Source organism: Cololabis saira, chromosome 11 (genome assembly GCF_033807715.1).
Source record: "Cololabis saira isolate AMF1-May2022 chromosome 11, fColSai1.1, whole genome shotgun sequence".
Lineage (NCBI taxonomy): Eukaryota > Metazoa > Chordata > Actinopteri > Beloniformes > Belonidae > Cololabis > Cololabis saira.
Genome location: NC_084597.1, coordinates 44212172 through 44234630, shown reverse-complemented (window position 1 = coordinate 44234630; position 22459 = coordinate 44212172). Strand labels below are relative to the sequence as shown.

At 43.6% G+C, this 22459-nt stretch overlaps 2 protein-coding genes across 2 annotated transcripts in view; both read left to right on the top strand.

Annotated features, from left to right (window-relative positions):
• The window catches only part of LOC133454481 (uncharacterized), a 6549-nt gene extending 1806 nt beyond the window's left edge, over window positions 1–4743 (top strand). The window contains exons 4-6 of the mRNA XM_061733208.1: window positions 849–1035; window positions 3488–3623; window positions 4510–4743. Of these exons, the coding sequence (XP_061589192.1) occupies window positions 849–1035; window positions 3488–3623; window positions 4510–4609 (423 nt within the window). The 3' untranslated portion in view covers window positions 4610–4743. The remainder of the gene's footprint in view (window positions 1–848; window positions 1036–3487; window positions 3624–4509) is intronic.
• Window positions 4744–7079: 2336 nt separating this feature from the next.
• LOC133454795 (thyrotropin receptor-like) lies at window positions 7080–17886 on the top strand. The gene is made up of 10 exons (XM_061733519.1): window positions 7080–7243; window positions 8942–9016; window positions 10725–10799; window positions 10942–11016; window positions 11102–11179; window positions 12254–12322; window positions 12500–12577; window positions 14697–14885; window positions 16389–17466; window positions 17547–17886. The coding sequence occupies exons 1-10, from the start codon at window positions 7080–7082 to the stop codon at window positions 17751–17753; spliced, it is 2088 nt and encodes a 695-aa protein (XP_061589503.1). The 3' UTR covers window positions 17754–17886.
• Window positions 17887–22459: the final 4573 nt, after the last annotated feature.

Sequence of the window (22459 nt, the reverse complement as noted above, 5' to 3'; positions counted from 1 at the left end):
CAAAACACCTGCAGAAATACTGCAGGAATGACATAGCAGCAGTTAAATGCAGCCTTCTGTAAGCTTTAAATATCCACTGGGCTTACATCAAATACATCAAAACACAACAATAAAAAACACTTTTCTGAACTTATCAATATGACTCTGTCCTTCACAGGATAAGTAAAATGGATCACTGCAAAAACTCTAAATCTTAACAGGAATATTTGTCTTATTTCTAGCTAAAATGTCTCATTTTAGTAAAAGAAATCTCATTACACTTAAAACAAGACTCATCACTGGAAAAAACAACAATTTTCACCTGTTTCAAGTAGATTTTCACTTGAAATAAGTAGAAAAATCTGCCAGTGGAACGAGATTTTTTTTGCTTATAATAAGATGATAAATCTCGTCCCACTGGCAGATTTTTCTACTTATTTCGAGTAAAAATTTACTTGAAACAGGTGAAAATTGTCACATTTTTCTGGTGTTATTTTTCTGGTGATGACTCTAAATGTTGAAATAGCAGTAAAACCACATTCATTGATGAAATGACATAAGGGATGGAAAGGGGGGATGGCAGTTTTACAGGGGGGATGATTTGGACCGTTTTTATTTCAGGGGGGGATGCCGTCCCCCCTCATCCCCCCTCAACCCCCCTCAACTCCAGTACTGATTATCCCCCCTTCCCAACCATCAAAGTTAAAATGAACTTCTTCTTCTGAAAATGGTAGATCAACTGTGTTTTTTTTGGAAATAACATGGTTTGGAGATCTGAAAACAGTTGGGCTACCTCTCCTGGGACTGGTTGTATGTGTCTCTCATGCATGATCGGCAGATTTTAACCGTCATGGACTCTCACGTTTCAGAACCACGTCTGGGTTGACGTGACGAGACACAACTCCAATCTGCCCCCGCTGGCTGTGAAGAACCCCGACTGTCTGGGACTGCTTAATAAGATGGACAAAAGCAGGGACGCCTGGGTCCAGCACTACTGCATCCTGAAGGACGGCTGCCTCTACCTGTACAGCGGCATCCGTGCAACCCACGCACACGGTATGCACCCGCCACACACCCGCCACACACTCGCCACACACCCGCCACACACCCGCCACACACCCGCCACACACCGCCACACACCCGCCACACACCCGCCACACACCCGCCACACACCGCCACACACTCGCCACACACCCGCCACACACCCGCCACACACCCGCCACACACCCGCCACACACCCGCCACACACCGCCACACACCCACCACACACCCGCCACACACCCACCACACACCCACCACACACCCACCAAACACCCACCACACACCCGCCACACACCCGCCACACACCCGCCACACACCCGCCACACACGCCACACACCCGCCACACACCCGCCACACCCGCCACACACACGCCACACACCCGCCACGTCATTAGCCGTTTCATAGGCTGTATTTACTTCTTTGCCTTAATAAAATCCAACTATGTTGCCATAGCATAGCATATGTACTCTTTTATCGCTCTCAAGGGGTGACACGGATGCATATTCATGACTCTCTCTATGGACGGATCAGGGCCTCAGGAACCCCCGTTATATCTAAATCACATTTCAAGACAATGAAATACTATGACTGTTTATAAAATAAATAAATAAATGAACACTTTTAGGCCTTTCATCTCTGCTTTTTGCGGATGATGTTGTCCCGTTGGCTTCATCGGACCGGGACCTTCAGCATGTGCTGGGGCGGTTTGCAGCCGAGTGCGACCCGGCAGGGATGAGAATCAGCACCTCCAAGGCCATGGTTCTCCACCGGGAAAGGGTGGCATGCCTTCTCCGGGTGGGTGGAGAAGTCCTGCCTCAGGTGGAGGAGTTCAAGTATCTCTGGGTCTTGTTCACGAGTGAGGGAACGATGGAGCGGGAGATTGACAGACGGATCGGTGCAGCGTCCGCATTTATGCGGTCGATGTACTGGACCGTCTTGATGAAGAAGGAGCTGAGTCGAAAGGTGAAGCTCTCGATTTACCGGTCAATCTACGCTCCTACCCTCACCTATGGTCATGAACTTTGGGTAGTGACCGAAAGGACAAGATCGCGGATACAAGCGGCCGAGATGAGTTTTCTTCCGCAGGGTGGCTGGATGCTCCCTTAGAGATAGGGGGAGGAGTTTGGTCACCCGCGAGGAGCTCGGAGTCGAGCCGCTACTCCTCCACATTGAGAGGAGTCAGCTGAGGTGGCTTGGGCATCTGTACCAGATCCTCCTGGACGCCTCCCTAGGGAGGTGTTCCAGGCATGTCCCTCCTCCCTACGGAGGAGTTCCAGGTATGTCCCTCCTCCCTAGGGAGGTGTTCCAGGCATGTCCCTCCTCCATAGGGAGGTGTTCCAGGCATGTCCCTCCTCCATAGGGAGGTGTTCCAGGCATGTCCCACCGGGAGGAGACCCCGGGGAAGACCCAGGACACGCTGGAGAGACTATGTCTCTCGGCTGGCCTGGGAACGCCTCGGACTCCCCCCGGAGGAGCTGGAGGAAGAGTTGGAGGAAGAGCTGGAGGAAGTGTCTGGGGTGAAGGAAAGGAAGTCTGGGCATCTCTGTTGATGCTGCTGCCCCTGCGACCCGGGAACGGATAAGCGGAAGAAGATGAGTGAGATGAGATGAGATGAGAGTTTAGGCCGCTTGAGCTTTTTAGGCATTCTCTAAAAGTAAGAACCCCCTGAGAGTCGTGAACTTCATAAGACTTGACTGTTTTCATCTCAGCAGTGGAGTAAACCCAACCCAGCTTCCAGCGGCTGAGCTCACAGCCCAGTAGGTTTCCTAATTTAATGGTAAAAAATACAAAATTCATGATCATAACTATAAGCTGCAGTTTCTCTTAACCGAGTCCATCTCACCCCCGGTCCGCTCTCCCTCACACCCGCTTCTTCCATCACGTCAGACTCCCACCGAGACCCCGTGTACACTCTTGAATCCTCAAGCACACATCGTTTCAACAACAGAACAACTTCACATGAACAGACCTGCTGCAATACGAATCATACAAGTTGTTTTATATTTAAAAGCAGGGCTGTCCGAGAGTCAGAAGTCACAAGTTCTGAATACCGTAACTAAAACAATATTTTTAACAAATTTCTTTATGGTTCTTTCTCCGGGGTGAAACATTACTTAGGAATTCTACTGGGCTATCAGATATGTTGTTAGAAGTTTGATCAATAGTGCTTGAGGCTGATTTACCTTTTTGTTTGACCAAGTCAGAGGTGTGTTGCCACTTGTTGATCTCAGTTCTGGTCAGTAAACAGATCGGAGCAAGAGATCAGTAATTCATGCCGTTGCAAAGAGGCGCTTAGACAGGCGACAACATCACATCTGTATTACATTTCTTTGAGCCTCTCAGTGAGTTTAACTTTCCCACTTTAAAAAATGGAGTAGCCGAAGTTAGTTTCTGAATGGCCACGAGACTTGAGGACCCCTAGACAAAGTGGCCCCACTCATCACTATCTCCACGTGTCCACTTCCAGGTGGGATCTATCTGCAGGGGTACATGGTGCGGGAGCAGCCCTACGGATCTAAGAAGTCCACCATTGAGCTGAGACCTCCGTCTGACGAGTTTAAGACCTTCTACCTCTGCTCCGACAACTCAGCTGAAAATAAACGGTGAGGACCCGTCTCCTTTTTACAGGCAGCAGAGACAGCGTGCATGCGTGCGTGCGTGCGTGCGTGCGTGCGTGCGTGCGTGCGTGCGTGCGTGCGTGCGTGCGTGCGTGCGTGCGTGCGTGCGTGCGTGCGTGCGTGCGTGCGTGCGTGCGTGCGTGCGTGCGTGCGTGCGTGCGTGCGTGCGGTAGAACAAAGCAGCTCTGGGTTCCTCCCTACGGTGGCCGAGACCAGCCATTGCTGAAAATTAAAGAAACGCTGCAAATAAAAACAAACGCTTTGCAAATAAAATAAACGCTGCAAATAAAAACAAAGGCCACTTCAAATAAAAGAAACGCTGCAAATATAAAGAAACCCTGCTGCAAATAAAAAAAAAAAACACGCAAATAAAACAGCCACAATGGAAGTAAATTACTGGGGACTATTTTTGCTGATGCACCGGTGTTTTTTACGTGAAAGGAGAAGAAGAAGCCGAAGAAGACGTAAGAGAAGGAATAAATAAGAAGAGTGAGGAATAAGAAGAACAACGAATGAGAAAATAAGTGAAAAGGATAGTGTTCAACGTCGCTACGTGTAATGTTTAATGTGCAACACCGGTGCATCGGCCACAACAGTCCCCGGTAATTCACTTCCATTGTGGCTTTTTTATTTCCGTCGTTTTTCTATTTTATTTGCAGCGGCGTTTCTTTATATTTGCAGCATTTATTTTATTTGCAGCGGCGTCTCTTTTTGTTTGCAGCGTTTATTTTATTTGCAAAGCGTTTATTTTATTTGCAGCTGCGTTTGTTTCTGTTTGCAGCGTTACTTTTATTTTCAGCAATGGCGGGTCTCGGCCACCGTACCTCCCTGATAAATGGCCTCTTGTTGACGTCTCCAATGGTCTTTACAGATGGATAATGTCTCTCAAAGCTTCAATAAAGAAGTGGCTGCCGTTACACCAGGCCCTGCAGGACTACGTGAACCGCCTCCCAGAGGAGACCAGGATGTGAGGCGCCGCGAGCACCCTGGCTGACGGTTGCTCCTCCCTTTCCTCTCTGCTGGCCGCACTGCCCCTCAGTCCAATAGTCAAATACAAACGTGTACATAACACCTCTTCATTTCACTCAATAAATCCCTTTTCAAGGTCTTATTTCCTCCCTGCGTACAGTGTGATTTCAACAGATGCTCAACCGCTTGAACTTTTAGTGCGAGTCCTTTAGATCACATTTAATCTCATAGCATCTCAACCCTCGATTTGCAGCAGTAAATCAACATGGTGCAGATGAAATCTGTGGATTTTGTCAAAAATTCAGTAAAAGTTCAGAGTTGACAGAGCTGCTACTCAGACATCCTGCTGCAGTGTGTGACAGCTTGATGCTTAGTCACAGATGATCTTAAAATGTTTTAAATTCCTAGAATATTTTATTATTGTTGGTTTTTTGCTACTTGTTGCATGCAAACTTAAGATCCAACATAAAATCTCTTTCAAGAAAAGTCAGTAAGCACCAAATTTCCCTGCTAAAACCGTGCAAACACCCAGATCGTGCAGCCCAACAGTCCAACAGCAAGGTGGGCCATCCATCCGGGACCTGCGCCCGCCTCTTCTTATTCAAGTTCACTGGTCTGCTGGAAGCAAAAAGGGAGGGGTACACGTGGACACGTTGCAAGTCCGTTGCAGGTCCATCCTTTGCATGAATATCAGAGGTGTCAAAAGAATTCACATTCATTACTCGGGTAGAAGTATAGATACTAGAGTTTAAAAATACTCCTGTAGAAGTTGAAGTATCAACTCAAGTTTTTTACTCAAGTAAAAGTATAAAAGTACTGGTTTCAAAACTACTTAAAGTATAAAAGTAAAAGTAATGTAAGGGGGAAAAAAGCCATTAAGGAAAAAAGCCATTGAAAATGAATGCATCTTAGTATAATGTAAATATATTAAAGAACCATATATGTGTACTATTGAGCATTAACATGTGTTTCAGAGAGCAGCAGATATGATGACTAGTTGCCTATAAGTATTGTAATGGTGCAAAAAGTCAAACTTCAGAGGCATGTTATCATTTATCCTAACCTTTATTAGAATGTACATCCAAGTTTAGTTGCAGGAATCTGAGGGAACGGATGTAAGAACAAAACTGGACAAGAACATCTGAAACAACCACGACCAAATTCACTCTATCCGGATGGAGCAATTTAACTGGATAGTTTTTATTTAAAGGCCAAAATGAAATAGAGTGACAAGGCTGTTTTTAAAATGTAAGGAGTAAAAAGTACAGATAATTGCATGAAAATGTAAGGAGTAAAAGTAAAAAGTCGTCTGAAAAATAATTACTCCAGTGAAGTAAAGATAACCAAAATTTCTACTTAAGTAAGGTAACAAAGTATTTGTACTTCGTTACTTGTCACCTCTGATGAACATGGATTCATAGATCAATAAGATTACACAGGTATGCTTTCAGTTTGTACTTTTAGCAGTTTGTTTTCGCACTTTTACATGTCTTGCACACGTGTCTCCAGAAGAGAGGACGGATATCAAGATGCCCCTGAATGCTTTTACTTTGAAAGATACCTCTTCTGTTCATCCAGATGATGTGGAACCTGCTTTGTCAGACCAGGAGAAGAGACTCAGTAAAGATAGATGGAAAAGTTAAATGTGATCACGATTCTATCATAACATCCATGAGGTATCTGTCCACGAAAACCGTGATGTGTTGGTTGTCAACCAATCACAGGCGAGTCCTGTTCAAAGGTCCTGGCAGAGCAGAGGTAGGTTATTCTGAAGGAACAGTCCTTTCAATTCAATTCAATTCGGGCCCAAATTTCCCGCGCTGTCCTGTGGATGTGACGTCACATGACGCTGCATGTGCGTTCTCCCCGTTCTCCCGTGCCGGCTTCACTGCCAGCGTCATGTGACGTCACATCCGCAGGACAGCGCGGGAAATTCGGCCCCAGCCTTGCAGCACATTTTGCAGCACACAGCCTGTTCAAGGCAAAGGAGAGATACACTAGAGGGCTCATTCGTTTTGGTTTGGAACGCTTCATCTGACATTATTACTAGAAAACTTAAAACGTTTTTTTCATAAATCCTGCCTCAAGCTCCTTTTAAATTTGTGTTTTAACGCAGATCTGCCAAAAACATTAACTGATAAATAGATGGTATTTCCTTTTTTCTCATTTCTTTCTTTTTTTTTTTTTTTTACCAATCTTGGTATTAACCATTAATATATATGCAGACAAGGGGAAAAAGGTTAAAAAAAAAAGATGGTATTTCATTTGTTCACGTCTTTGTGAGGTACCTTAATGTTTGCAGTTAACTGGAGCCACAACAATAAAGTCAAGTTAAATAAAGTCAAGTAGACCTTCACATTTTATTCTGAAAGTCTCGACTAGAAGTTCCTGTTCTGTAACATCTTGGGCAGAGTCCAGGTCAGTCTGGCTGCTCTGTAAACCTCTCTCATCGTCCTCCGGACAGCGTCTACGATGCAGCCACTTTGGAAAGTCCTCTCTTTTGTTCTGGTTTTTGTTGAGCTCAGCGTCCCCCTGGAGTCCTGTCCACCTTGCTGCAGGTGCAGCCGGGACATCAAGAGCGTGTCGTGTTCGGGGGTCAAGGTTCTGCCTGTTTTCCACTCCTGCACGCAGGAGGTGTAAGTGCCATTCCCTGACACTTCAGCGTCTCTTCTCCAGCTAGCGGCTGCAGCATTGAGACTGAGCGGATTTCCATCTCTGTTTCAGGTGGCTTGTGGGGACACTTTTGTCCTCCATCCCCCAAAATGCCTTTGCCAACTTGGCCAACATTTCTCACATGTAAGGAACTTTCTTTTTCTCCCCTTCAACACTTACAGCTTTCTTACTGACTGACCAGAACACAAAATGGCGAAAGAGAAAAATACTTCACCGGGTTTGAAAATCTAAAGACAAAATTAAAGATCAAATCTCTTTCTGGTGAAATGTCTTCAGGCTTTGCAGGTCTGGTCAGGATGCCCACCAGGAACAGAAAGACGTATTCTGGACACTTGTCTCTGAAAAAACCGGGACTTGTCTCTGAAAAAACCGGGCTTGGGCTGGGGTATATGGACCAAAAGTAATATCTCAATATTTTTTAGCTGAATGGCGATACTCTATATATCGATATTTTTTCTGTGACATAATTGGGGTTTCCCCCAAAGCATTATAGCATAGCATCTCTGTTAGCTTCATTTTTTTCTGAGGCAAACCCTTAAAAAAACAGTCAGTTTTAATACAAAGCCTCGTGCCAAATGTCACACAGGTTCCTTTATTAACAGAGGTCTGCACAATATCAAAATGTATAAAACAAATGAAATAAAAATAAACTGCCTGCATATATAGAATAAAAATGCTTCTTGAATAAAATAAAACAAATATCCCTTTCCTGCATAACAATTAAATTAAAATACACTGCAATTAATACAATGTAGACAGTAACAGGCAGACTTTTCCACTGAGGTTGACAGTTGTGCAAATAACAAAACATTTGTGCAAATCTCAAATAAAACATTCAAGTCAATTTGTCACAAAATAAGCGATATCAAAATCATATATTTTTTTTCTTCTTTTTTTTAAATCGATATAAACGATATTGTCTCGTACCATATCGCGTTTAAAAATATATCGATATATATTAAAATCTGGATATATCGCCCAGCCCTAGTCCCAAGCCCGAGTTTCTAACCGTCTTTGTCTACTATAATACTACTACTACTACTACTACTAAAACTAATAATAATAATAATAAAAATGAAGGCAGCTCTCTGTACTTCCACTTGATGTACTTGAGTCTGGACCAAAAAGTTTCAGTCATACAGTTTCCGTCTTCATGAGCTTTGTGGGATTTTATCTTTTTCCACTAGATGTACTTCATGTTTAACTTACAGGCCCGGTGACGGGCCGTCCCGTTATACATGAAGTACCTCAAGTAGTGTTCACAAAGTCCGCTCTCGGTCAGGTAAGAGGCTTCTTCGTTAGCATAACAACACGAGCTGCTCCAGGCCCCACAAACACAAAGGACCCAAGTCTCCAAAGCGGGACACAGTCGCTTTTCTTCCTACGAGTGTGTGTGTGTGTCTGTGTGTGTTTGTATGTGTGCGTGCACTTGTGTTTGTGTGAGAAAATCATCTGATTGGTGCAGGTCAATGACATGTCTCTCCACTTTCTACACGAAGAAGCAAAAGACTAACAAACACCAAACCCTGTGGGAAACATGAAGTACCCTCTCGCTATTTTGGGGCTGCCAATAAATACCGAGCGTCCCCAACCCTCCACGGGTCAGGCGGGTAAATGTTTCCATTCTGTTTGTGATGAAGTGGGTGTGTTTTGTCTTCCAGATACATATCTGATGATTATTCCTTACGATCTCTGGAAAGGCATTCTTTCCACAACCTGTCCAGGATCGTGCACATGTACGTAAGCTTTGAAGAGTGACTTTCCCCCTTTCACCATGATCCAGTTTGGGATGGTAGTGTGCCTGGTGACAGCAGCAGGGCTTGTGGCCTGGCCGCTTGTTCTTTCTGCTGCGGCGTTGTAACCAACGGCAACGGTGCGTCAGACTGGGACTTCTGCAACCATCAACGCGCCATTGATCTGTAGTCAGACAGGGTGACATAGACTACGTTTACATGCAGTCAAAATTCGTGTTATTGCTAATATTCCGGTTACTGAAACATTGGGAATATTCCGTTTCCATGGTAATTAATCATTTGGGATATCTGGATCAAACCAGCAACGCACGGAGAACGTGATGACGCAATCCCCGTCATTTCTGCTTCTTCTTCCTGTATCCAAATCCAAAACAAATGCTGCTTCGCGCAACTTTTCTCTCACCTTCTTGTAAATCTTCTATCCCGGTACTTTCTACCGTCTACAAATGCAGAAATGTTCATATCCTTCATTACATTTATGAAGTGATTAGTCTCCTCCTGGTCTTGTTTCTCCGTGTTTATAAGAACTTCCTGGACTCAAAAGACCAGGATTCTTTGTGAACAGAACATGTGCAGAAAACAAATTCCTGTTCCGTTTGATGGGGATATTCCGTTTGGTGTTTACATGACCCAATATTCAGGTTTTAAAAGGAGTAACCCAGGGCTCATATTCGGGTTTGTAAAAACCCGAATATGAGCAAATTCTGGTTATTCAAAGGGGTTATTGGTGTTTACATGGCCGTGCAAATTCGGGTTATTGCTGCATGGAAACGCAGTCACGGTTTCTCCACAAACGTTGGTGCTTCTTTTTTCTCGGGTCACACTTGTCCATGTTTCCATGGTGAACTCAAGGACACCTCTGGAGGATTTATTCCCAGAGTTAGGGATATGCACAGTCTTGAGGGTCCAGAATCCTTCACTCTGGCATGATGGACGTCAGTTTCTGGGGTGAACCCTCACAGAGGGAGACTGTTCCGTCTGTATTACTGTGGGGTCGTCAGGGCCACGCCTATTTTCTGTACCTTTCTGAGTTAGAATCAGACACGGCGAGGCAGCGTTCAGCTTTCATGCACCTGTGGAACAAACTATCAGGATGCGTCAGGGCTGCTTAAACACTCAGGTCAAATTTGCAAACTTTTTTATTTATTGCTGCATTTCAGTGATCTCCCACAATGCACTGCAACCTTTATCTATTGCATCTTATTTGTTTTATTCTTCTGAACTTACCGTATATCTGACTTTGTATAACTTTTAAACTATTTTACTTTTTAATGCATTTGTAAAAAAGTTTTTATGTAAAACATGAAATGTGCCAAAGAAATACATTTTCCTTCTCATGTTGGTGAATCTGCAAAACCAAGCAAGCAGACAGCGGTCCGTCATTTTACGTGGTACCACTCGAGTCGGGGTCTGGTCTAAAAATGCCATCTCATTTGGTGCCGGGGCCAAAAACTCTGCTACAATTAAAATAAGTGTTTCAGCTCTTTTTCTTGCCAATAAAATTCTTTGTGCCACATTTAAGCATATTTGTTTGCCACACACAAAAAATCTAGAGATGTAACGTTGTTTCAGTGCAGCAGCAGAAAAACTGTTAAACATAAATGTTGGCAACAGCCGTAAGCATCAAAAAGTAGACCTACTTAGTCAAAATAATGAAATATGAACATGTTTTTATGTGTCCACCATGCAGACAGCTAACTGGTATCAAAACCCTGTCAAACATTCACCAGGAGGCATTCAAGGATCTTCCAAATTTAAAATACCTGCAAGTATAATTCACCTCTTTCAATCTGAGTGTTTTTTATCAGCTCTGTGAAAGTTTCCACCTCTGAAGCTCAGCTGTGTGACGTGAGTCCACCTCTGGGCCGGTATGGACGCGTCACTGAATCACATGTTTGTCATTGCAGCGGGATCACCAACACGGGCCTGGCCTCTTTTCCTGGACTACAGCACATCCAGTCACAGCAGCAGGACTTCATTTTGTATGTAGAACAATATCTGCTCTGGTTCTCACAGACACACCAACTGTCAGCTGATGTAACACTTTGTTTTTATGCCTTTTAATAGGGAAATAGTGGAGAACCTTTTCTTACAAGTCATTCCTGCCAACTCTTTTGCTGGGATATCGCTGAGTGCTCTGACCGTGTAAGCTGCTTTTAACTCATTTTCAAAGACTCACAAAGAGGAGAAGAAACAGTTCTGTGCTAGTTTAGGCTTTTGTGAACTGGAGGAGGGTGTAATCAAACATGAATGTACCTTATGTCCAGTACTGGAGTTGAGGGGGGATGAGGGGGCATTAGGGGGGATGGCATCCCCCCTGAAATAAAAACGGTCCAAATCATCCCCCCTGTAAAACTGACATCCCTCCTTTCCATCCCTTATGTCATTTCATCAATGAATGTGGTTTTACTGCTATTTCAACATTTAGAGTCACCACCAGAAAAATAACACCAGAAAAATTTATTTTCACTTGTTTCAAGTAAATTTTCACTTGAAATAAGTAGAAAAATCTGCCAGTGGAACAAGATTTATCTTCTTATTACAAGCAAAAAAATCTTGTTCCACTGGCAGATTTTTCTACTTATTTCAAGTGAAAATCTAGTTGAAACAGGTGAAAATTGTTGTTTTTTCCAGTGATGAGTCTTGTTTTAAGTGTAATGAGATTTTTTTTACTAAAATGAGACATTTTAACTAGAAATAAGACAAATATTCTTGTTAAGATTGTGAGTTTTTGCAGTGATCCATGTTACTTATCCTATGAAGGACAGAGTCATATTGATAAGTTCAGAAAAGTGTTTTTTATTGTTGTGTTTTGATGTATTTGATGTAAGCCCAGTGGATATTTAAAGCTTACAGAAGGCTGCATTTAACTGCTGCTATGTCATTCCTGCAGTATTTCTGCAGGTGTTTTGGTCACTGCTATTATTTGTAATATATTATATTATTTGTAATCAGCACAAATTATCAGTCCCCATATGATCAAATCCACCATCCCCCCTGAATTTCTTTTACAACGCGAGCACTGCTTATGAATAATAATATAATATGATAATAGTTGTGTAGGTGAAAGTCTGTACATCAGTTTACAGTTTATGCACAAAATAATTACCAGGTTTGTTCACCACACCTGGGAAATAGACGATATTGGGTTTAGGTTTTGGCTGCACAAGTTTCATGGATGATATTCAGAGGATATTTATATTTGTCCATCTCTTTCAGCATGCTGAACAGCAACGGTGTGAGAGAGATCCAGCGTTACGCTTTCAACGGCAGCAGTCTGGAGGAAGTGTAGGACACCTTTAATTACTTCAGTTAACACAAACACGCAGAAAAACCAGTCTGGGTGGAAAAGGGGCTGCATCACTTCTTCTGAAGTCGTGACATTAGCTCAGCAGATGTTTGTGTTTTCTTAGTCATGATAAATTATCATGCTACTACTTCTTAAATCTGCTCTCTTTGATCTAGGTTCCTTCACAGAAATGCTGAGTTGGAATATATCGATAAATTTGCATTTGATGGCGTGATTCATGGACCAACTCATTTGTAAGTCACAAATTTACTGGAAGAGAACATGATGCTTTTCAATTGTCTTAGAAAATATTTGAAAAGGAAAATAAAGTCCCACACACTCTGGTACCTCCCTTTAAAGAAAGAAAACCCACAATGTCACTGAAATAGTTTGAAAGTTTCAAATGTGGTGAACATTGACTCATGAAAGTCCGACACTGCTTCTGAATTATTGTTCAACTGGCGTGGACGATCTTTTTAAAGGAGCATGAGGCAGGATTGAGGCAGGATTTATGAAAACAATTTGTATACGTTTTAAGTTTTCTAGTAATAATGTCAGATGAAGCGTTCCAAACCAAAAAGAATGAGCCCTCTAGTGTATCTCTCCTTTGCCTTGAACAGGCTGTGAGCTGCAAAATGTGCTGCAATTGTGACCGGAATTTCCCATCCTGTGGATGTGACGTCACATGACGCTGCATGCACGTTCTCCCCGTTCTCCCGTGCCGGCTTCTCTGTTGGCTGCAGTACCCCCGACGGCCGTCGTGGTGAAGGGTGGCGCTAGAGAGTCTCATTTCTTAAAAGGAGCCTCATGCTCCTTTAAAGGTATTGTGACATCATTTTTAACATGCTTTTAACACTATTAAAAGTCTTGGCCAACATCCCTCAAATGTGTCTAAAAGGGTGTAACAAGAAAAACTTCACTCCAGTACTCCATTCCTGGCTTTTTATGACGGTGTTTTTTTGCGCCGTGAAAAACGCGTCCTTTTCCCCCTTTCCTGTCAATCATTGCGCCGCTCCTCCTCCCGACCTCCTCCAACCCAACTGCTACAAACTTCTGCCGGCGTCTCCACACACACGCGCGCACACCGAACCACAAACACCCACACACACAGCCCAGACAAGGCGACTACAGCCCGGGGATGAAGTCCAACCGGGACCAGAGGACCGTAGCTCCCCGCAAGCCATACGCTCACAGCGGCGTCGGAGAGTTAAGCCGGGAGCGACAGGCGAAGCATGCACGGAAAAGCAGCAGGGCGAACCACAGCAAACAATCATAAAAATAAAGGCATGCGAAGCAGCAGTGTCCCCTTATCTTAAGTCCAGTCAGTGGCCGCGGGTCTTTTTAGCAGTTGTCCTCCGGTGATGAGAACAGAAGAGGCTCTAAACAGCTCCGTGTTAAGCCTGATTTATGGTTCCGCGTTAAATTGACGCAGAGCCTACGCCGTAGGGTTCAGCGTACGGTCCGCGTAACCCTACGCCGTAGGCTCTGCGTCGGTGTAACGCGGAACCATAAATCAGCCTTTATGGTGCATTGGAGAGGAGAGGAGACAGGGAGCTGGGTGGAGGGGGCGGTGATTTAGCGGGTCGTGACGTAACGACCCGTCACCAAACCAGATGCGCCGTTTTTGCATAGTTATGCAGAAAATCCCAGAAAGCACACAATCCACTGAATGTTAAAAGTTTGTTGTTTTTTGGGTGCAATTGATGTCAAGACACCCAACTAAACACAAAAAATCAAGAAAAATTTGGTTTTCATGTCACAATACCTTTAAATCAATTCCTTCATCAGGTGATTAGTGTCCTCTCAGTAAGACATGTCCACCTGTAGGCGGGTGTTGTGGTCCTCATAAACGCACGTCTCCACCTACTGATAGGTGTTCTTATCTTCATGGACAAACATCTCCACCTGCTGACAAGTGTTCCAGTCCTAATGGGCAAACGAACCGGTAGAGTTACAGCAGACCGACGGGGGAACGTCTGTTTGACCCATATTTTGTAAAACTAAAATGACCCAGGGCAGTGCACCAATCTGCTGCAACTTAAGAAGAATAAAGGTTAGATTTGTGAATATAAATTTCAAATTCATGTTCACAAATCTAGCCTTAACTCTTCTTAGTTGGAGCTAAGTGAGGAAAACTAAAGTTATCAGGTCTAGCAGGCATGGCAGAGGTAATGGTGGCAGGAAAAAATGTAATAAATAAATGAATCCGTGATGGACAGCAGGAAGACCTTGTCCAGAGTGATGACAGGTTGCATTGATGGGTACTTCCCTCCCGCCTGGAACCACGCTTTAATAAAGGACTTTATTATTTATACTTCTTCAGCTAGTTTAGTCTCTTCACGGGTTAATCTGAGCTTTTGTCTGTCCTTCCAGAGACCTTTCAGACACCAAAGTCCGCTCCCTGCCCTCAATAGGTCTGGACACCATTGAAAAGCTGCAAGTTAAAAGAACATGGACCCTTGAGTCGCTGCCCCCCTTTAGTGCCTTTTCTCATTTGAGGAGCGCTGAACTGACCTTTGCAAGTCACTGCTGCGGTCTAGCAATGCTGAAAAGGTGGAGAGGGTAAGTAAGAGGACTGTGTATTCTGCAGTTTGCCCACTTTGGTTCTGTCTTTTGTTTTTTTTGTGGATTTCTTTCTCAGATACCAAACTACCCCACACATCCACAGGATTGTGTACTTGAGCACTCACGCTGTACTCGTCCCTGCTGGTTCACAAACAGCATCAAACTAAAAAAAGAGTTTCTACAATCAAACATACAAACTGAGCTCTTCACTAGAGTTGCCACCCGTCCCGTAAAATACGGAATTGTCCTTTATTTGAGAAAAAAATGTTCCGTCCCGTATTGAACTAATACGGGACGCGATTTGTCCCGTATTTTTCATTAACGCCCCATACACACGTCTGTCACACACACATCAACACTAAATTTAACAATAATGAACAAAATAAAACACATGAAACATTAAGGCCAGCAAAATGTTTGTGGCGGGACAACAGGACCTGCTGCGTCTGTGCCCATATCTTTATATATTATTATTATTATTATTATTATTATTATTATTATTATTATTATTATTATTATTATTTTTATTATTATTATGCTCTTATTTATTGATGTCATAATATACAGGTGAAGGTTGGAAAATTTTAATATATTGCAAAACGTCATTCGTAGTAAATGTATCTAAAGGTGAAATATATTATTTCCCCACTACATTCAAAGTGAGATATTTCAAGCCTTTATTTGTTATCATTTTGATGATTATGGCTCACAGTTTATGAAAACCCCAAATAAAAAAAAAATTACAGAATATTTTATGAAATCAATTAACAATTCCATCATCAAAATTATAACAAATAAAGGTTTAACATATCTTGCTTTGCATGTAATAAGACTAGGTAATATATTAGTTTCACCTTTTAAATTGAATTATTGAAATAAGTTAACTTTTACACCATATTCTAGTTGGATTATTGAAATTAATTAACTTTTACACCATATTCTAGTTGAATTATTGAAATAAATTAACTTTTACACCATATTCTAGTTGACTTATTGAAATAAATTAACTTTTACACCATATTCTAGTTGAATTATTGAAATAAATTAACTTTTACACCATATTCTAGTTGACTTATTCAAATAAATTAACTTTTACACCATATTCTAGTTGACTTATTCAAATAAATTAACTTTTACACCATATTCTAGTTGACTTATTGAAATAAATTAACTTTTACACCATATTCTTCACCTGTAGACCATATTCTCCATCTGGGCTGATGTGGACATACGTACCATAGGAGGCTATTTCAGTTGCTAGTATGGTTCTCTGTCTGTACAGTCATGCAAGTTCAATGCTATTAAAGCACTTTAAACTTTAAATCAAAGCATTTTGTTTTTTCATATAAAATAAACACATTTCTATGCAGTTTAGAAGTTTTGGGGCTTTTTTTTGGCTCCTGCGCTGCTGAAATCGGGGCGTCCCTTATTTTTATTTCTGAAAGGTGGCAGCCCTACTCTTCACTGTTCATTAACCTGCCCTTGTTGTCTCTGTTAAAGGCACTTGGAGGGAGTTATCTGCAACCTGACACAGGCAGAGAAACGGGAATCCTCTGCAGCTCTCCCACAGAGTTATCAAGGACACCAAAACCCCCAACATCTGCAGGACAACTTTGATTTCCCAACTGCCAAAAAAACAAGACACAATTCAAGCAACGGCAGCCTCGTTTGCCCGACCGACCAGTCCCAGAGCGAGGGGTCGTTTTCTGTGGATTTATTTACAGACGATCTCAGAGATGACACTTACCTCTCTCTGTGTAATGAACTTTCGATGGACAGTGGGCCCTGGTGCACACCTGTACCGGACGCCCTGAACCCCTGTGAAGATGTGATGAGTCGAGGTTTCCTGAAGGTGCTGGTCTGGGTTGTCAGTTTGTTGGCCATTTCAGCTAACCTGTTAGTGCTGGTAATCCTGCTGACGTCCCAACAGAAGCTGTCCGTCACCCGTTTCCTCATAGGTCACCTGGCCTTCGCAGACAGCTGTATGGGAGTGTACTTACTGCTCATTGCAACTGTGGACTTCTACACACGTTCACATTATCACCATTATGCAATTTCCTGGCAAACAGGAAGTGGCTGCAGCCTGGCGGGGATGCTGTCGGTGTTCGCCAGTGAGCTGTCCGTTTACACGTTGAGCGTGATCACCCTCCAGCGTTGGCATGCCATCGCTAATGCCATGAGGCTAGAGAGAAAGATGCGCTTGCGGCATGCAATGGTGCTGATGCTCCTGGGCTGGTTGCTTTGTGCAACCGCAGCCCTGCTGCCAGTTTTTGGCGTGAACACGTACCAGAAGGCGAGCATCTGCCTGCCTGTGGACACTGAGACCCCCGCTGCCCGGGCCTACGTCATTTCCGTCCTGCTCATGAATGTGATTGCTTTCATGGTGGTGTGCTTGTGTTACCTCCACATCTACTGTATGGTGCACAACCCCCAGCATGACTCCAGTAGGTCTGACACCAGCATGGCCAAACGCATGGCTCTGCTCATCTTTACCAACTTCCTGTGTCTGGCTCCCATCTGTTTCCACGGCTTGTCTGCAGCTTTCCACCAACCGCTCATGACCATCACAGACTCCAAGGTTTGTCTCTGCACTGCGGCTTTGGCCAAGAGTCTATTCAGTTTAAAATGAGAAGTTAATTCACGTGTTTCTCCGTGTAGGTGCTGCTGGTGCTTTTCTATCCCCTCAACTCTTGTGTCAACCCATTTTTTTATTCAATCCTGACAAAGGCGTTTCACAGAGACATCCTGATGCTGCTGAGTCGGATGGGGTTGTGCCGACAGCAGGCTCACCTCTATCGGAGCCAGCTACTCAGTGTTACGCCCCACAATTACAGGGAGACGATGCCAACCAGGACCACCACCTGAACAATAATATCTCAACTACAGGGCTTTAGAAATTTGATTCATATTTCTTATAGGAGTAGCAGGAGACATTTAAAATATTTAGTAATACATGTTTTTTTAAAAGAAATTGAACCACACACATAGTAGGGCAACACAAATGCCCGTGTACAGCTCCAATCCAAATGAAATTTTGACTTTTTAAAATATGAATAAAAGAGAAATTCAGCTTCTGGGCCATGTCTCTATTTTTACCGCTTCTAACCTCCTTCTCTATGAGTGATTCTAAGGGGCGGGGCTATGATAATGAGACTCTGTGCTGATTGGCTGCCTGAATGACGTGTAGCAGGGGAGGGAACAAAGCCTCTCCGGGCTGAAGAGCAGCGGCTGCGTACACTATTAAACCATGTCCAATGCGAGTGAGTGTCAGCTGCAAAATCAATTCCATTGCTTTATTTTCTATTGGACTGTCCTAACTGGCTGCGAGTTTAACGGTTTCAGTGTGGACAGAGAGAGTTTAACGGTTTCAGTGTGGACAGAGAGCGTCCGATGTTACGCAGCTCGACGCGATAGTCGGACGCTCACATGCATTTATGACACGTGGAAACAACTCCCTGGGATCTTAAGCCTGATTTACGGTTCTGCGTTAAATCGACGCGTACCCTACGCCGTAGGCTCTGCGTTGGTGAAACGCAGAACCATAAATCAGCCTTTAGTTCCCTGAAGAGGGAACGGGTCACCTCGTCTTCACACTAATTCACACAGGAAGCTTTAAGTGAACCTAAACAGTTACACCACAGTTATTTACTCTGATTCCTCATCATTTCATTTCTTATGTTACAAGACAAATGAATCATGTTAACTGTAAAGAAATCACAACACTGAATGTTCACAAATGGCAACTTTATTGTTAAAAAAAATAAAATAACATTTGTACACATTATATACACCATACACTGTTTATATACACCAAGTTGTATATAAATAACATGCATGCACTATTGCTGGCTCAAGGAAGGACCGTGCGTCTTCTGAAGGTGTCGTTGAACAGCTTCAGGTGCTTGGAAGATCTGAAACCATAAACAGAAGAAAAATGTATTACTAATAGAGTAACACCGGAGCTCCGGCGGTGTTACCTGTAAACAAATATAAATAACACCAAAAATTAACGCCACTTACTGCTGACTCGTGTGCAGTTGCCAGGTCCGTTCTGTTGGAACTGATCCTTTTATGAGGGTAAATGTCGATGCAAAACCTCATTTTAACTGTCAAACAATGGCAGACGCTCCGGCTGGCGGAGTTAGTTGTGGGCGTGGTTTCAGCAGCGGAGGACGACCTATGGAAATCACTCCTGTCGTTACGTAACGACGGGAGCAGATTCTGAACGGCTCGTAGAAGTCACATGACACTGGACGGCTCATCCGGGCGGCTGTACAGACACTGCAGAATTTGGTTGCTTTCCTCCTTCCACTTTATATATGTTAAAGCAAGAGAAAACCTGTTTTTCATAATAGATCCCCTTTAAATCATATCTATCTGACAGGTTCCAGTTTGTTCATGTACATGAGGTTTTTTCAGAACAGTCAAGGGTCTGTTATGGTGTTCCGCAGGGTTCAGTGCTAGGGCCAATCTTGTTCAGTTTATACATGCAGCCGTTGGGAAGTATAATCCAGAATCACGGCATACACTTTCATTGTTATGCTGATGATACGCAGCTCTACTTGTCTATGAAGCCGGATGAGACAGAACCGTTGGTTAAACTTCAGGCATGTCTTAGGGACATCAAGGACTGGATGTCCAGAAATGTCTTGCTTCTAAATTCAGATAAAACAGAGGTTATCATTCTTGGTCCAGAGCATCTTAGGAAGGGATTAGATGGTGTTGCGATGGCTTCCAGTGCAACTGTGAGAAACCTTGGTGTTGTTTTCAATCAGGATTTGTGCTTTAAATAGAATATTAATCAGGTTTGACAGAGAACGTTTCTTATCTCCATAATATCGCAAAGACCAGGAACATCCTCTTCCAGATGGATGCGGAAAAACTAATTCATGCGTTTGTATCTTTTAGACTAGATTACTGTAATGAATTATTAGCAGGATGTCCAAGTAATTCTCTGAATAGGCTCCAGCTGATCCAGAATGCAGCAGCACGAGTGCTGACAGGAATCAGCAGGAGAGACCACGTCTCTCCAGTGTTAGCGTCGCTCCATTGGCTACCCGTAAAATTCAGAATCCAATTCAAAATGTTATTACTTGCATATAAAGCCCAAAACGGCTTAGCTCAGCATTATTTGCAAGACCTGATGGTGCCTTATGTTCCTGGCAGAGCTCTCCGTTCTCAGAGTGCAGGTTTACTCGTAGTTCCTAGAGTATCCAAATGTAGATTTGGAGGGCGGGCGTTCTGCTATCAGGCACCATTACTATGGAACCAACTTTAAGGAGGCTGACACCACCTCCACCTCTAAAACCAAACTTAAAACCTTTCTGTTTAGTAAAGCCACTAGTTAGTGTTCAGTAAACCTCTAGTTAGCGTTTAGTAAACCTCTAGGTAGTGTAAACTCTAGTGTGTTAGAGTCAGTAGTCATAGTTGCAGCTATAGAACAAGACTATAATAGTTAGTCTCAAATATAGCTTTGCGGTAGATATGCTGCTATAGGCCTATGCTGCAGGGGGGACCGACATGATCCACTGAGCAGTGCCTCTCACCCTTCTTCTCTCCTCTTCTTCTCTTCCTTTCTCAATTATCAATTTTATGTATCTCATAACCATCATTGTTGTCCATTGTTGTTGTAGTTTATTCTGCTGGCCTGTCCCCAAACCGGCCGGCTCACTTTCTGCTATCTACATCTGCTTATAGTCATCCCTGTATTCCACCATCTAACCATTGTCTCTGTGTGTCTCCTCTCTCTGTTCTTCATCCTCTCCTTCCTATCTCTCTTTTCCTGCTCTGCCCGGCTGGTCTCCAGCAGGAGGGTCCCCCCTTATGTTCCAGGTCCTGGTCCAGGTTTCTTCCCTCCTAAAGGGGAGTTTTTCTTGCCACTGTTTGCTGCTGAATGGTGTTCACTGCTGAATGGTTTTCTCCCACTAGGGGAGTTTTTACTTCCTATTGTCTATGTAATAATTGCTCGGAGGTTTATGTTCTGGGTCTCTGGAAAGTGCCTACAACTTGTGTTGTAATAGATGCTATATAAATAAAACTGAATTGAATGTAGACATGAGTGTTTCTAACTGCATGCTCAGTAGCTTTGAATAAAAACTCTGCTTCAGCATCAACCCGACTGCATGTGACTGTTCTTGTATGAAACACTGTCAAAACTCACCAGGGACCGCCTTCCTTCACTGCAACCTTGACACTGTCACTTGTATCAGGTGTTGAAGAAGGGAAACATCTGAAACATGGAGGACAGCAGCCCTCGAGGACTGGAGTTGGACACCGCTGGCTACCAAAGTGATGTGAATTGAAGTAGTTTTGAATAAGAACAAAAATGTATTTACAGCAAAACGGCAATTAACTCTGAAATGACTCAAAAACATCATCCTGTGTAAGCACTAGCGACGCTGGCGCGGGTTTCCGGGTTATAAAAACCCAATGTCAACAACATTTCAAAGTAGAGGGCCCCCCCTCTGCCCTAAGGGGCCGCCGCCTCCCCTCACGACGAGGCTCGACTCGCTCGAGGCTTTTATTTTGGCATTACGTGCTCTCTGTGCCTGCAGCTGAGGCCTGTAGCGGAGCCAGAGGGGGGGCAAGGGGGCGGTCGCCCCAGGGCCCACACGTTCAGGGGGGCCCAATGAGAGGGCCCCGTTTTGTGTGATACGTTCATATGTAATCGTAAAATTTGTAGGTTATAATAACGATAACATGTGCATTGTGCGGCCAGTGTAGGTTAATTCTTACTTTACTACTGTCCTGAACGCATCAGGGCTGTGAGCCAACCTGATTGGCTGGAACTTAACTTGTTTCGTTTTTTTACATTTGAACTAACTCGTCTTGTATGTGAGACTGCGGCATTTTGGAGGGAACTTTGAAAGAGGAAAAATGGAGAAGAAAAAGCACCAGTCTGGATCGTTAAAAAGAAAGGTAAAAGAGAGAAAGGAGAGGCTAGTTGCTTCCTGTCCGCGGCGGAGGTGTGAGGTGAGCGGCGGACAGTCCGCCGCTCACCTCATATTTTGCAGCGGCGCCGGTGGCTGATGAGGAGGCTAGTGTTAGCTGTAGCGGCCGTTACATTGTTTTCCACGTTACTTGGAATATATTGTTGGAGCCGAGGATGATGTTCTGGAGTTCGGAGTCTGTGAATTGGTGCAGCGGCAACAAGCGCAGAGACAGCATTCGGTGAGTACATAAATAATGATCAGAATGTTGTTATTGCCTTGACCACCTTAATGTACCTTGTGTTGTTGTCAACTGTAATAGACCGCCGACTATTTTCTATTTGAATGCATATTGTGTGCAGTTGATACATTTTTAATAGGCTATGCGTTTTGTTGTGTTTAGACCGCCGTGTCTATTTTCTATTTATAGATCTCATTAATGGCCTTATAGACAATTGTGTCTATATTCTATCTGAATAGATTGTGTAATTGTAGTTTACATTTTATGTTTTAAGTTATATTAAAGATGGTTCAGACCCTGTGAGTCACCGTCACACCAGCACCAAGGACAGCGATGCGCTCAGATTGACGGCTGTCAGGCTGCGTGTGTGTGTGTGTGTGTGTGAACTGGTTTGTGGCTTT

Bases quoted from the DNA above. Each gene is read 5' to 3' on its own strand.
- LOC133454795 (XM_061733519.1), top strand. From the start codon at position 7,080: ATGCAGCCACTTTGGAAAGTCCTCTCTTTTGTTCTGGTTTTTGTTGAG. The intron at 11,180-12,253 runs GTAAGCTGCTTT...CATCTCTTTCAG, and splicing joins TCGCTGAGTGCTCTGACCGT to CATGCTGAACAGCAACGGTG. The intron at 14,886-16,388 runs GTAAGTAAGAGG...TCTCTGTTAAAG, and splicing joins ATGCTGAAAAGGTGGAGAGG to GCACTTGGAGGGAGTTATCT.